A 15,387-nucleotide genomic window follows, 5' to 3' on the forward strand; every position below is an offset into this window, starting at 1 on the left:
AAACACACACAAAAAACCTCACTTGTTCACCTTTCTTTTCTTAGAAAAACATGTAAAAAAAAAAAATTAAAAATTAAAAAAAGTAAAAAAGCACGTAAATTGTTTTAAAAAGAAAGAAAAAAAAATCAAAATTGGTCCCTTGTGTCTTCTTTTGCTCACTGGACCCTTTTTTTTGGCTTCGCTCTATCTCTCTCTTTCTCTTCACCGACACTTTCTTCTCCTCTTCCTCTTCCTTCTTCTCTGATCATTTCATTACATATAACAAAAACCAAGCCAAGCTTCTTGAATATCTCAAGAAGATCAAGATCATCAGCAATATTTACGTATATATTAAGGTCCTTCAAATGTAAGTTGCTTTCTTATTTGTGATCATTCTAGTCGTGGCAGGGGCAGGTACAAATGCTGATGGCACATGGACGCAAAACTATCAATTTATTTATGTCCTAAAGACAAAAATTTAATAATATAATAATTAACAAAGGCTTTAGGTGATACTATGTTGTCTCTTAATGCTCATCGTGTATCTCTTTAAAATTCAACTTTGTATCCTTTGAATTTTCAAGTGTCTCTCTCTGATCAATACTCTGGACTTTTATGTTTGTTTGTATCTTATAGTTGTTGCAACATCAAGTTTCTGATTTTTCTATCTTTCAACTTGAGTATTTAAAGAAGCAATACATTGTTTTATTTTATAACTTTTTCTTATATTGATAATTGATTATACTTTTAATTGCATTTTGTATTAGTTCTAGCTTCTCTTACAAAAGAAAAAAAAAAAGGAAGAGAAGTTTGTGAGGAAACAAATAATGGCAGTGGAGAAAGAAAGAAAAGTGGATCATGTGATTGTGAAGAAGAGGAACATTGTATTGGTTGGAATTAGAATTGATGAGAGTGGCAAAGAGATCTTGAAATGGGCACTTGAAGAAGTTGCTCAACTTGGAGATTGTGTTGTTGTTGTCCATGTTTGTTTTACTTCTTGTAAGCTCATCTTCTTCTTCTCCGATCCTTGTTCTGTTCTTTTGAAGTTTCTATTTACTAGATTTTGATTCTTTCTTAATTGATACAGTTCGTGCCTTGAAAAGCAAGTCATCGCTAGATCGGTACTTAGAACATTACAGTGGATTCTGCTCAACAAATAAGGTATCACTAGATCCATTTCCGAGTTCATTTCGCGTAATTTTCTAGCAATATATAACATCGAATGTTCGGTTTTCGAGAACAGATTGAGCTCAAAGGAGAAGTTTTAAAAGGGAATTCAGTTATAGGAGTTTTAGTTAAAGAGGCAAAGAGATACAACGCCATGTCAGTTGTTGTTGGAGTTAAACAACAAAGAAAATTAAGGTGAGAAAAAATTATAAGTAGAAAACTTATTTAACTTTTCTTTTTGGATATTCTTTTCTTGATTTTAGATGTTTTTTTATTAGTCTTAAAATAGCTAAAGGCTGCGCAAAGGAGCTTCCTTCAACAACCGATGTTTTGGCCATCCACAGAGGGAATATAGTCTTTAGACGTTCCAACCATTACCACCTACCTCTTGGTTCGTTGGTCCTCTTTATGAACAGAGTCTTTGACTCTATATAAGTCTATGTAACATTCTTTAAACTCGAATCGGTTGACAAAGTATATTTTGGTTCTTCTTGCAGCTCAAAAGATGAGTTCAAGACTAAGTTCTGAACTTTCTAATGGATTTTCAGACGAAGAAAGAAAATTGAAATATGAAGAATCTACGGTTAAAAGCATAGAGATCGCGGGAGCAACGGGGGAAGAGAAGAGGAAGATTTCAGGAAGATCTCTATCTCTTCCATCAGTAGAGGTAATAGACAAGAAACCGGGTTGGCCATTGTTAAGAACAACCACTTTAGCTAGTCCAATGGTTCACCATCATACTAGGAAAATATCAGTTGTTAATTGGGTCATGAGCTTGCCTGAACGGTTCCCGCATCATCCGAATCCGACTTCTCAACCGAGCTTTTGCGATAAACAACTTAGAGACATACTAAAGGAAATAAACAGATGGTTCAGCTATGATGCTCTTAAGACAGCAACATCAGATTTCTCTTCAGGTACTATAACGATCTACTCTGTTTTTTTATCGTGTTAACCGCCAATTTATCGTGTTCTTTTTATTCGATTATAGAGAATCTGATCGGGAAAGGAGGATGTAACGAAGTGTACAAAGGGTTTCTTGAAAATGGTAAAGCTGTGGCGGTGAAGATCTTGAAACCATCTGTAAAAGAAGCAGTGAAGGAGTTTGTTCATGAAGTGAGCATAATCTCTTCTTTGAGTCACCAAAACATCTCTCCTTTGATTGGTGTATGCGTTCATTACAACGATCTTATCTCTGTTTACAATCTCTCATCCCGAGGGAGTTTGGAGGAAACTCTTCAATGTTAGCACAATTCTACTTAATTCTCTTAGGGCATCCTCAATGGTAGACTCTTAGGGCTAAGATTTTCTTAAGAGAGTACCTTATATAATGTACTCTCTTAAGGAAATCTTAGCCCTAAGAGACTACCATTGATGATGGTCTTAGTCATCTTGACACATAATGTCATAAAGAGTTCACTAATGATTCAGTTTCTTCAGGTAAGCATGTATTGAGATGGGAAGAGAGATTCAAGATAGCAATTGGGTTAGGAGAAGCTCTTGATTATCTCCATAACCAATGTTCAAATCCTGTGATCCACAGAGATGTCAAATCTTCGAATGTTCTTCTCTCGGACGAGTTCGAACCTCAGGTATTGTAAAAAATAGTGACTCAGAACTAGTAAGAACTCATACAGATTTAAACTTTACTGAATCTTTATTTCGAGAATAGCTTTCAGATTTCGGACTTTCGATATGGGGATCGAAGTCTTGTCGATATACTATACAAAGAGACGTGGTTGGAACGTTTGGATACCTAGCTCCAGAGTACTTCATGTATGGAAAAGTCAGCGACAAAGTCGATGTATATGCCTTTGGAGTAGTTTTGCTTGAACTCATTTCAGGAAGAACTCCTATTTCATCTAATAGCCCAAGAGGACAAGAGAGTTTGGTCATGTGGGTAAGTGTTGGTTTTGTTTACTTGTAACACAAGAAATCGTCATTAGAAACCTCAAAAATAGATTACTTGGGTTGCAGGCAAAACCAATGATCGAAAAAGGCAATGCAAAAGAGCTATTGGATCCGAATATCTCTGGGACTTTCGATGAGGATCAGTTTCATAAGATGGTTCTTGCTGCTTCACATTGTCTCACAAGAGCAGCCACTCATCGTCCCAATATCAGAGAGGTTAAATCGTGGAGACTTATTCAGATCCAAGTGTTAAATCCTCTGTTTAACCTATAAATTGTGCCAAGATCTTAGTCACTTATCCAATAACATTCCTGCAGATATTGAAGCTGCTAAGAGGCGAAGAAGAAGTAGAGAAATGGGTGAAGATAGTAGAAGAAAACGAAGATTGTTTGGACGACGAGGTTTACCCAAATTCGAACACAGAACTACACTTGAGCCTAGCGATGGTCGACGTGGAGGACAATGACTCTGTGTCAATCAGTAGCTTGGAGAGAAGTAACAACAGCATTTTCTCTTCTTCATCTTCCTCACAGGAGCTTCAGTCTTAATTAGGGTTTGTGGTTAGTGTCTCCAGTTCACTTGAAGATCACGTCATCTCTCACAGTGCATGTAATCAAATCACAAAAGATATCACTTATCTGACTTGGCTTTTGCAACCACTGTCGGAAAAGTCTTTTTCCTCTTTCTTGTTTTTTTTTTGTATAGATAGATAGATGAGGAGAGGAGATTATAAAACTAATGACTAATTTTAAAATTCATATATGGTGATAAACTGATAATTTTCATGAATTAGTATTACTACGAATATGAATATAACTTTAGTCAAAATACTTATAAGTAAGTTTCTCCTGTCAAATCTAACAAATTTTTCACTAACAAAACACAAATTCAAATGTTATTTGGGTTGGTTCAAGTTCGTAATGCTGGTAGTATATGATAAGATTTAAAAGACTCTCTCTCGTCAAGAAAACATAAGTGACTGAAAAAGAACAATTACTCAATGTCTCATGTTTTGTCCGGGGCAAGGTTTTGTCAAACACCAAAAAGACCAAGACATAAATTTATGAGTGCAAGAATCAGAAGAAATTTGCAAAACCATGGACGAATTAAGTAAGTACTAGCTAGAGTTTTGGTCAAGGAATGACTTGGAACTTGCAGTTTCGTGAAGCTCTTGGAATCGTCCTTAAACTCTTGTGCCAACCAGTGGGAGGCATGTCGAGGTTACTTGCACTTAATTTGACAACTTCAAGACAGGTTAATTTCGCCAAGAAATGCTTCAGTTGACTCTCATCACTTCTGCAATATACTCTGTAATCTAATATCTCCAGCACTTTAACTCGGGATGCTGTTAGGCAAGACGGTCTGTTTCTCCTGCTGGAGAGATAGCAATCACATACATCCCCAGAACATACATCACAACGGTGCTTTAGACCCTGAAGCATAAAGGAGACCAAGAATCTAAGGATATCTTATTATATAAACCTTGGTTTTCAAATTCAGCCATTAACAAGATCATGACACGTGTCAATTATAAACGATAAGATGTTATGTCACGTATTGTAACTAATTTTGTTAATATTTGGATAAAATAGAAATATTATAAAGAATTATATATAAAATATATAAAATAAATATTATAAAGAATTATATATTAAAAATTATTAATAAAATTAAACAAATAACCTAATTTCAGTTATGTCAATTTGGTTTATTAATAAGATAGAGATTTAAAATTTATAATTAACAAGAATATATGGCAGTTTTTGTTTACAGAAGAGGATTAAGGTTTAAACTTTAATTTTACAATTAAATCAGGTTATTTGTTAGTTTGGGTATATAAATGATAAATAAGAATTATGGTTTATCTTTATAAATTAAAATTATGGTTTAAGTTTAACAATTAAAGGAGACTATATGTCGAAACCTGGTTTTTAAATTTACTAACTCACGTGATCATGATAAGTGTCAAGTAAAAACATAAGATGTCGCAACATGTTATATCTAATTTGTTAATATTAAGATACAAATAGAATTTTTAAACAATATTAAAAATAATTATAAAAAAGTTAAAGAGAATTTCTCAGATATACCCCTTTTCAAAAATACCTCCTTTATCTATCCATTTTCAAAAATATCCATGTTTAAATATGAAAAATTATAAAGTTTTATATGGTTTATAAGGTACTTCTATATAATAACTACTACTTGGAAATTTGAAACAAATATTTTACAATGTTTTAAAAGGTTTTAAATCGTTTTTACAAGTTTTATAAGGTTTTAAGTGGTTTTTAAAAGGGTTTATAAGGTTTTTATAAGTCATTTTACGCTATTTATGAAAGATATATAAAATTTTAAACATATATAAAGGTAATTTGTGTGTATATTTATAAGTTTTCACACATATTTGGATAAATTTAAATATGTAAAATGGTTTGTTCATATCAAATTTGAAATAGGGGTATTTTTTAAAAGTGGTATGGAAAAAGGTATTTTTGATAATTAAAATGTAAAAAAATTGATATTTATTATAAAAAAAAGTGTAAACTTATATATTTAGACACAAATTATCTTTCTATGCGTATAAATTTAAATACCGTTTTTATACCAAATAAAAACGTTTTAAAAATTATTTAAAAACATATAAAAACGTTTTAAACCTTATAAAAACCTTATAAAAGTCTTATAAATACCGTTTAGAACCTTTTTAAAACTTTATAAATATTTTTATTGAGTCTCCCAATAGTAATGATTATCTAGATGTACCTTATAAACTATATACAAGTTTACAAATTTTCATATTTGAAAAGAGATATTTTTTAAATGGATAAAAATTGGTGTATTTTTAAAAATGGGTACACCAAAAGCGTTATTTCTCAAAAATTCTCTTTAAACTGTTAACCTAATTTTTGGTTTTGCCAATTGTAGGTTTTACAATTATAAGGGTTATATGTTGAGTTTATAAATCTGCATTATAGTTTAGATTTTATAATTAAACGAGATTATTTATCGTTTTGAGTTTATTAAAGAGGAGTGAGATTTAGGTTTTACATTTAAACAAGGTTATTTATTAGTTTGGGTTCATAAAGGAGAATTAGGATTTGCAGTTTACAAATAAATTAGATTTTGAGTTTAACTAAATACATAATTTTATTCATGATATATATTTTATAATATGTTATATTTGTTTAATTTTAAATTTATGTATGAATGTATTATGCCATTGAGCAATTTTGTCTAAAATATAAGGGTGAATAAAAGATTTTCGAAAATAATATTTTTAGCTTAAATTAAAGATAACAAAGTTCAATATAAATCGTAATATAGTAAGTTTAAAATATTTTTAAAGAAAATATGTAGTTTTTCATAATTCGTATTTGAAAGATTTTTGAATGTTTTCCTCAACGATGCTATAATTTATTTTATAATCTTTATGTTTATCTGCGTTGTTTATATGAATTTATTTACAAATGACTATATTTGTATTTAACATCATATTTTAGATTGATGTTAATTTGAAAGAACTTTACCATCATATTAAATGATAATTAATTAATTTTCATAGTCTGAGAATGATTTTTTGAAAAATTTAAGTTAAGAAATAAAAAATTTACAAAATGGTATAATCATGTTTTAGAGGATAATTGCTAAATTAATATTTTTAAAAATATTTTAGAAATATTATGAGTAATGGTGAATAGCTCGCAAATATCTCCCAAATGTTTTGGTGATTGTCAATTTGACAATACTAGATTTTTATAATAAACGTTTAATAACGAATTTTAAGAGATATATATATATACATATATACACGTTTGTTTGATATTTCAAACCAAATAAAATATCTTTCCAAATGAAAATTAATTTCTCTAATTTTTTCAAAAATAAAATTTGGAAATTATTTTTTTATAAGTTATAATAAATTTTAATTTTAATTTAATTTTAAATAAAGATAACCCGTCCATTGGAGGGGTACTAAACTAGTATATATATATAGTAGACATATCAGTATTTAGGATGTTTTTGTACCTTGAAGATGAGAGTTTCTAGATTTGGAGAGTTTCTAATTATATGTGGCAGTATTTTCCATCCACGGCTCTTTTTGCTCTCGATAGATAGACAAACAAGGTTATGAAACATCGGTAATATTTCATTGAAGGTGAAGTAGAAGGTGAAAATCATCTGCAAAGAAAAAAACCAAATCAGGTAGTCATCATCATCATCATCACTCAAAATATTTTGAAGCAATTAAACTCACAATGTAGTTAGACTGACCTCATCAAGAAAAAGACTACATAAGTGAAGAGTCCTAACGTTACTGATTCCATTGATGAGATGTATCAAATTAACGTGAGAATAATCATATCCCCGTGTGGGACACCGATGATTGAGTCTGGCTTCAATGAGAGAATCCAAGTTCACATTTAGAAACTCGCTCCCAGATTCATACGAAAGCTCGAAGAAGACAAGATTAGGAAAATCAAATGAAATCTTTACGAAATCATTAAACCGGATGCTTAGTCTCTTTAGAGATGAAGACGACCATTGTATTTGTACAGGAAGAGAGGGCTTCTTAGAGTTTGATTCCTCAAAATAAATTTCTTCCAAGAAAGGGCAACGAGATAGAAGTGTTCCAACGACATCACAATCTCTATCAAAACCAACTGAGTTAAGACATAATGTCCTAAGCAAAGGAAGAGAAATATCCTGAGGAAGCTTAACGATAAAACAACGCCCTAGGTTCAGGCTCAGCTTAACCAATGTCTTTCTCATCACGTCCAACGTAAGCACTGGTGGAGATTTTCCTTGGAAAGTTATGATGGACAGATCAAGATCCACAACACCACGGTCAAGAACATTGCATATCCAGCTCTCAACACAAGCTGGATCAAGACCATATCGATTTTGAACGTTAACATGAATCTTTAAAGTGAACTTCTTTATAAACTTCGAACTGCCTTGCGTATCAAGAAAGCTCGAAACGAAGGCCTTGAACCTCTTGGAATTTTCACGCCGATGTCGTGCTAACGTACGCACAGAATCACGGTCATCGAGGTCGAGATTGTTAACGAAAGCAAAAACATTCCTCCATCTCTTCGACAGCACTGACGTTGAAGCTGCCTGTTTTGTTGTGAGGGATGATAAGATGCACGCAAGAACCTCATCTGGTAGACGGCTGATTGCATCTTGACCACTCATAGCTCAAACCCTAAAACTAACTCAGTCTCTCTAGGGTTTTATGATTCTGTTTGAGAACAATAAGGCAAATCAATTTTCTCTTAGTATATTCTTACGGTAAGAGATTCGATTTTAAATAAGCCTCATGTCACCCGATTGATATTTTTAGGGTAAAACATTGTCACTATGTACAATTGGAAACAGGGTAAAAATAATTCTTTAAAAACTATGGGAACTTAAAGCATTAATTTTATTTTAAAATAATAATAATTATAACAAAGTTACTAATTGAACAAAACATATGCAATTAATTAAGAGAAATAGGTTTTGGCAAATTAACCGAACTCGAAAAACCGATCGGAATCAGAACATGAAATCTATAAATATTCGAACAGATTCTAAAATCTTTTTAAATCCGAAAAACCTGAATCTGAATCTAAACCCGACCCACAATATAAATATTTAGTAATAATTTATTAATAATATTTATATTTGTAAAAGTCTAAATGTCCAAAATATCCATTTTGTATATTTTGGACTTTTTTTTTAGTATTAAAATCTTTTTTGTAAATTTTGGTAAACATACTAGAGATTTTTAGTTTTATTCATAGTTTCATATTTTTACCAAAACTACTAGTTTGAACATATTTGGATACTCAAAATTTTGAATTTTGAAAATTTGAAGTCCGAACCCGAACCTGAATACCTAATCCAAATCCAATTCCAATCCAAAATCAAGAAATATACGAATGATTCTATATCTTTAAACCCGAAAATCCAAAAATATACGAATGATTCTATATCTTTAAACGCCCACCATGGTCAAACACGTTGAAATAATATTTAAAGCTCCCACTACTATATGCTATATGCATTAAATTAGTTTACAAGTACACTTCTCTGGGCCCAATAACACATTAAACGGGCCACCAATACAAGTCTTTTTTTTTACTCCAACCCAACGTGTGTGTGCATTACCAAATTTTTAACGTTCGCTCACCAACTTTTTATTTCCCCTTTAACTTTTGGTCTTCGTCGTACCCAATTTATTTCTCTTTTTCTAACCATTTTTTTCTCCAATCTCAAGAAAAAAAAAAATGCAAAAAAAAATATCTCCCTCGTTTTGCTCCGGCCGTTGCTCCGCCGCGCTCTTCCTCGTAATCTCTGCCGTTCCTATAGCTTACCTAATCTCTTTAGAGCTAGCTGTTCCTTCTACTCACGTCTTCTCTTACCATAGCTCCGGCTACTTCCGTGAGTGCGCTAAATGGGACGACGTTGGTCGGCGATTCCTAGTCTCATTCATGGACGGAGGAGGAGTCGGCGAGATTGTTCCTAAAGATTCCGACGGCGACGTTCTTGAAGAAGTCACTTTGGTCAAAGACGTTGACCTCGCCGGTAACGCTTCCTTAGGTATATCTATCGACCAAGTCAGAAACCGTGTCCTAGTCGCCGTCTCTGATTTGCTTGGTAACCGTTACAGCGCTTTAGCAGCTTATGATTTATCTACGTGGCGTCGTCTCTTCTTAGCTGAACTTAGCTGCCATGGTAAGTGAAGTAACTTTAGTATATAAATAAGCCTTCTTCGTGCTACAATATGGTTTCTTGAATAGGTTATGTGATATAAATAATGTTGTAGGTAAAGAGAAAACGTTTGCAGACGATGTAGCTGTTGATGAACAAGGAAATGCTTATGTGACTGATGCAGTAGGTAGTAAGATTTGGAAAGTTGATGTTAATGGGAAGCTTGTAAGCGTTATTACAAGTCCTCTGTTTACTCCACTTGGATGGTACAATAACCTTGTTGCTCTTAATGGTATTGTTTATCATCCGGATGGTTACCTTATCGTTATCCACACTTTATCTGGTTACTTGTACAAAGTAAATGTTAGTGGTAATGATAATCTAGTTAGTGTAATTGATGTTTCTGGTGGTACATTGAGGTTTGGAGATGGGCTTGAGTTGTTGTCTCCGACCAAGATTGTTGTTGCAGGTAATAGTTCTAACATCTCTAATTTGTGAAGTTCTGTTTTTGTAAGCTTGTGCCAATGAATGTGAGATGTGTTTTTTAGGTAGTCCAAGTTCGAAACTGGTGGAGAGTTTAGATGGGTGGAAGACAGCTTCTGTGACGAGTTGGTTCAGTAGCGGTATGGTTCATCGGTTAGCCTCGTCGGCTACAGTTAAAGAAGGAAGAGTTTATCTAAACCACATTGTTGGATTTGGGTCTAAAAAGAAACACATACTTGTAGAAGCTGTGTTTTAGAGTCTTCTTTGGTTATACTTATTCTTACATTGTACTAATGATCTCTATATGATTCTAATGAGAGATATGATGTAATACATGTTTCTATTGATGTAAGACTTCTTGATAATCATTCATGAGAAGATCTTGACATTGTTCTTCTAATTACAAGAATCAACTTGACCATCATAGTGAAAAGTTGGTGGTGTAAAAACAAAACCACTAGAAAACGTGAGGCGTTCATGTAAAAACAAAACCACTAGAAAACGTGAAGGGTTCATGACATGACAGCTCTTGGAGCCTTTCTTTAGCAAATCAGACAGAGGGGACCGTAGCATGGAGTTGGTCGAGGAAGCCAAATATTCCAATGAATCAAATCAATTATTGATGCAAACGTGTCGTAGCTTTGATTAACTTAACTCCAAGAACAACTAAAGAACAAGTGGTATGCACACTAGAGAACAAACATATAGAGCATATGGAATCGATGGAAAAAACTATCCAATGTATGAGATAATTTTCCATTAACCAGTAAACACAAATCAAGAAGCTCGAATCAAATCTTACGGCTATTTTGATTCTTTCATGATCACTAGTTCACATCATCCCATGTTAAAAGATAAATTTCTAAGAGAGTAGAGAGTTCCAATGATTACAATAGGGATGTATATAATTATTGAATGGTAAATAAAAAATAGTTCAGTCCACCAATAGTTTCGTATGTTTTGAACCGTTTGTAACCATTCGAACTTTAATAGAAATGATTTTATCGAAAAAAAAAATTCTTATATTCAGTATTTGGCACTAATAAATAATGAAATTATATCGTCAGTTCATTATAACGTTTATTTGTAACATGGAGTGCACGCACACTCGTTTTTTCTTATTATTTTATTATTCGATAAAACATTTTTTATATGAAATCATCTCATTGTGTAATGCAAAAAATCATTATTTATAGAGAAATAGACTTATCTAGCACATAAATAGTGGATCCGAACTGTTTTGGCCCATACAAAATTGGATCGACTAAAATAGCCCAAAAAAAATGCGAAAAGTCCCAAACCCACCCGTTTTTAATGTTTATTACATTTGTGCCATTTATTTAATTTTTAACCAAAGAAAACAAAAAGGTAAAAGAGAAAAATCTAACCCTAATAACATTTGTTACTGTCGGTTTCCTTTTCAACTTTTCGCTCTCTTTATCGGCGATTCAGTAGCGATTCCGGCGAGATCCTGTGCGTGAATCTCCGGTGGGTACGGCGGCGTTTCTGGGTACTTTCCGGTAAGAAGGTAGTAGATTTGTTTGGTTGTTCTTTCAAAGAGTATTAGATATAAGAGGAGTAATAGAAATGTGACGGAAGTAGTTTTGTGGTAGGTTTTGAATCGACGACGGCGTTGAGGCTTGGGCGGCTGGCAATCGTAGGCGGGGTTTCCTTCACGGGTTAATAACCGTGGTTGTTTGGGAAGACGAAAGGCTGTTGGTTAGAGGCGGACGACTATTCGTATTCTCAGTCGTCTCTAGTGTTGAAGGTTTGTGGTTTGTTTAAAGTTTCGGTTAGATTGTTTTGTAGAGTTTATTTCCTGTAAGTATGGTCGAATATGTAATGGAAATAAAGTGTGAATGTTTATTTGAAGGATTTGAAAGGACGGCGACGAGAGGGTAGATTTCTGGGCACAAAGCGGTGTTGATTGAAGAGAACCGAGTATTAACAATGTCAGGTAAGTATATATATCATACTAGGAGATTGTATGTATAATTTCTGGGTTTTAGATATGGTTGTCTGGGTTATGACACTTTGATCATCTATTTTAATAAGACGAAATGTGGTGAATGAAAATTATATTCGAATTTGGCGGGTTGTTGTTTTATATGATAGAGTAAGGAAATTATATAGAAGTCTATGGTATAGTTGTTTGAAGGAAATTTTGATTTGGTTTAGTGGTTTGGCATTTAATTGGAAATCGGTTCGGTTAAAGTGTAATGAAAATGACATTTGTGTGTGAGTCAGAGTACAGACAGAGTAAGAAAATAGAGTTTGTTGGCATAGTTAAAATGTCAAAGGAATGTTAGTTTTTGCATAGAAAACACAAGTGAAAATAGATGATTGTTGTAGATATGGTTTTATGTGTTTCCTATGGTAATGACATTTATATAAATGTCATTACCATAATTGTGTATTTAGAAGTGTAAGTTTGAGTAGTTTGATGTCAAACTGATTTGCTTTGGTGGTTTTATACTGAAATTGAAATCGGTTCTCTTAAAGTGCAATTGAAATAACATGTGAGTGTGTGACAGAGAATATAGACTGAGTTAGTAATAAGAGTTGATTGGCAGAGTAAAGAAGTGAATGTTTTGTTAGTTTTAGCATAGCAAAACATTAGTGAAAATAGTAGAATGTTTGTAGATTTGGTTTTATGTGTTTGCTAGGGTAATGACATTGATTTAAGAGTATCATTTAGGTTGCATAAATGGCAATAGAATCGGGTAAATATAAGTGTGTATATAGAAGTGTAAGTTTGAGTAGTTTGATGTCAAACTGATTTGCTTTGTTTGTTTTTGATGCTAATAGAAGTCGGTTCTCTTAAAGTGCGATTGAAATGAGTTGTGTGTGTGTGACAGAGAATATAGACTGAGTTAGTAATAAGAGTTGATTGGCAGAGTAAAAAAGTGAATGTTTTGTTAGTTTTAGCATAGCAAAACATTAGTGAAAATAGTAGAATGTTTGTAGATTTGGTTTTATGTGTTTGCTAGGGTAATGACATTGATTTAAGAGTATCATTTAGGTTACATAAATGGCAATAGAATCGGGTCAAAATAAGTGTGTATATAGAAGTGTAAGTTATTAGTTGTAAGAGTTTCTCACCTTATAATTGTTGTGGATTTGCAGGAAACGCATCTACAAGTGTTGGGAAGGGTAGGAGGTACCCTCCAAGGCTGTATCCGGAAGGAAAATCTCCTCTCCTGAGAAAGAGCATGCACCATAATTGCACACTGGCCAGTTTTGGATTCATGAAAGAGTGCATAGGTGAAGATGTGTATAATGACATCCGGGATCATTCACAGGTTGGAGTTGTATTGATGCTAGCGGATTCTGATTATGTTTGGTGGGGAAAGCTTATCCATTACATCTTAACTCGGCAGTTGGCAATTGAGAGGAAGTATGATATCTGGGCCTTGATTGAAGGTAGTCCCATTAGGTTCTCCCTCCATGAATATGAAGACATAACCGGCCTCAACTGTGCTCCATTTGTAGATGATGATATAGTGGAGGCTGATCACAGAGATTTTTGGGCTGAGTTGGATGTTGAAGGAGCTGTAGGGCCGAACTGGTACGACTTGGAAAAAGCTTTGAAGAGTTGTAGGACTTGGTCTGCTGAGAAGAGAAAGATGCTTGGACTCTTATTTGTGGTCCATGTAGGGATTTTGGGAATCGCGAGGTCAAGTAGGATTCCACTTGACTATGCTAAAACTGTGCTGGACAGTGGTGTTTTTGAGAGATTCCCTTGGGGAAGAATTGGTTTCAAAGAGCTCATTCAGTCCATCAAAGTGGTATCCTATGAGAATGACAGTTATGCAATCCACGGATTGGTGCATGTGCTTATGATATGGGCATTGGAGAGTCTTCATAAGCTGGGGAAAAAGTATGGAAACAAAAAGAAGACAGATGAAGATGAGGCTCATGCTGATGATGTTGTCCCATTGTTGGAGTGGAGTGGAGGCCGTCCAAGAATCGATATAGGGGAGTTTTTTGCCACAGAGAAACGAATTAACAAAAAGGTACTTCTCAAACTTTGTACACATCCCAAATGTTTTTATTTCCTATTATGTCTACTAGTATGTTGTGACAGAGTTATTCCATACAATCTATTATGTTCTCATACACTTTTGTTCTGACTGACTTATCCTTTATGTAGCTGTCAGTAACTAATGTGGGCTGGCGATCTGAAGAGGATATATACCCTTTCTGGCCAGATGAACAAGGTTTGTATCCGGAAGGATCAGTTGGAATCAAGCTTCTTGACAATTTGGTCGCAGACATCTTCCTTGGCCGTGTCGATTCAACACAATGGGAACTAGGTAAAGAGAAGGTTGTAGGTGAGAAGATGAAGGAGAAGATGAAGGAGAAGAGGAAGGAGAAGAGGAAGGAGATAGTGCAAAGTGATGATACACTTGACCCTCCACCTAAAAAACCTAAGACTAGCTTCAAGAGAGCAAGAGGGCCTGTCAAGTTGAAGGATGTTAGTGATGATAGTGGAGAGGAGAATGAACCTAGTAAGAAGGAAGAAGAAGAAGTGTCAATGGGGGTCGTCATGAAGTTGCTCCTAAGTATGTCTGGCAAGATGGATTATATGAATTCAAACTTTGGAGTGCAACTGAATTTGCTAGGGACTCATGTGAAGGAGATTGAGAAGAAAGTCACAGCTCTTGAGGGAGATGTGGGACAGTTGAAGAAACCTGATGACACTACAGCAAGTAAGAAGGGAAAGGAAGTGAAGAATGGGACTAGTGTGAAGATAGGGCCGGGTGCAAATGATGAAGAATCTAAAACTGACGATGCTGGTGGTTCAGGGCCTAATGAAGAGGTATGAAATCTTCTCTAATTATGTTTTATGAATTGGAACGATTGAGTAAAAATTAAGGTAAAATTATACTTCTTTTGTATGCAGACATAAGCTTAGTTGGTGGCCAAAACATGTGAAGCTAATTAAGTCACTGTATTTTCTGGTTCTATCTTTTTTTTCTTCTAAGGGTTTGTTTAATATTTTCAAAGACATGGAAACTTATGTATCTCGTATTTGCTACTGTAATGGAAGTATTTCAGATGTTATTATATTTCTTACTTAAGTCTATCTGATTATCGATTCATATCTTAATCTCCTCCTTTTAGTGTTGGACTTTACAGCAGAAGCAA

General features: G+C 33.8%; 4 protein-coding genes across 4 annotated transcripts; 3 read left to right on the forward strand and 1 right to left on the reverse strand.

Annotated features, from left to right (window-relative positions):
- The first annotated feature begins 777 nt into the window (after window positions 1-777).
- On the forward strand, window positions 778-3,846 carry LOC17892183 (cold-responsive protein kinase 1). Its single transcript, XM_023785447.1, has 10 exons — window positions 778-978; window positions 1,067-1,140; window positions 1,223-1,341; window positions 1,425-1,537; window positions 1,644-2,063; window positions 2,138-2,389; window positions 2,587-2,738; window positions 2,819-3,046; window positions 3,124-3,273; window positions 3,375-3,846. The coding sequence occupies exons 1-10, from the start codon at window positions 807-809 to the stop codon at window positions 3,603-3,605; spliced, it is 1,911 nt and encodes a 636-aa protein (XP_023641215.1). The 5' UTR covers window positions 778-806; the 3' UTR covers window positions 3,606-3,846.
- Window positions 3,847-4,190: 344 nt separating this feature from the next.
- LOC17892738 (F-box/LRR-repeat protein At2g42730) lies at window positions 4,191-8,253 on the reverse strand. Its single transcript, XM_006299964.1, has 3 exons — window positions 7,330-8,253; window positions 7,084-7,236; window positions 4,191-4,490 (listed from the first exon to the last, which is right to left on the reverse strand). The coding sequence occupies exons 1-3, from the start codon at window positions 8,251-8,253 to the stop codon at window positions 4,191-4,193; spliced, it is 1,377 nt and encodes a 458-aa protein (XP_006300026.1).
- A 1,050-nt stretch (window positions 8,254-9,303) lies between these two features.
- Window positions 9,304-10,636, forward strand: LOC17891950. Its single transcript, XM_006298053.2, has 3 exons — window positions 9,304-9,777; window positions 9,869-10,222; window positions 10,302-10,636. Exons 1-3 carry the CDS (start codon window positions 9,330-9,332, stop codon window positions 10,490-10,492), a joined length of 993 nt encoding a protein of 330 aa, XP_006298115.1. The 5' UTR covers window positions 9,304-9,329; the 3' UTR covers window positions 10,493-10,636.
- A 1,550-nt stretch (window positions 10,637-12,186) lies between these two features.
- Window positions 12,187-15,225, forward strand: LOC17893586. Its single transcript, XM_023786174.1, has 4 exons — window positions 12,187-12,193; window positions 13,363-14,252; window positions 14,390-15,058; window positions 15,143-15,225. The coding sequence occupies exons 1-4, from the start codon at window positions 12,187-12,189 to the stop codon at window positions 15,146-15,148; spliced, it is 1,572 nt and encodes a 523-aa protein (XP_023641942.1). The 3' UTR covers window positions 15,149-15,225.
- Window positions 15,226-15,387: the final 162 nt, after the last annotated feature.

Source organism: Capsella rubella, unplaced genomic scaffold (genome assembly GCF_000375325.1).
Source record: "Capsella rubella cultivar Monte Gargano unplaced genomic scaffold, Caprub1_0 scaffold_3, whole genome shotgun sequence".
NCBI classification, from domain to species: domain Eukaryota; kingdom Viridiplantae; phylum Streptophyta; class Magnoliopsida; order Brassicales; family Brassicaceae; genus Capsella; species Capsella rubella.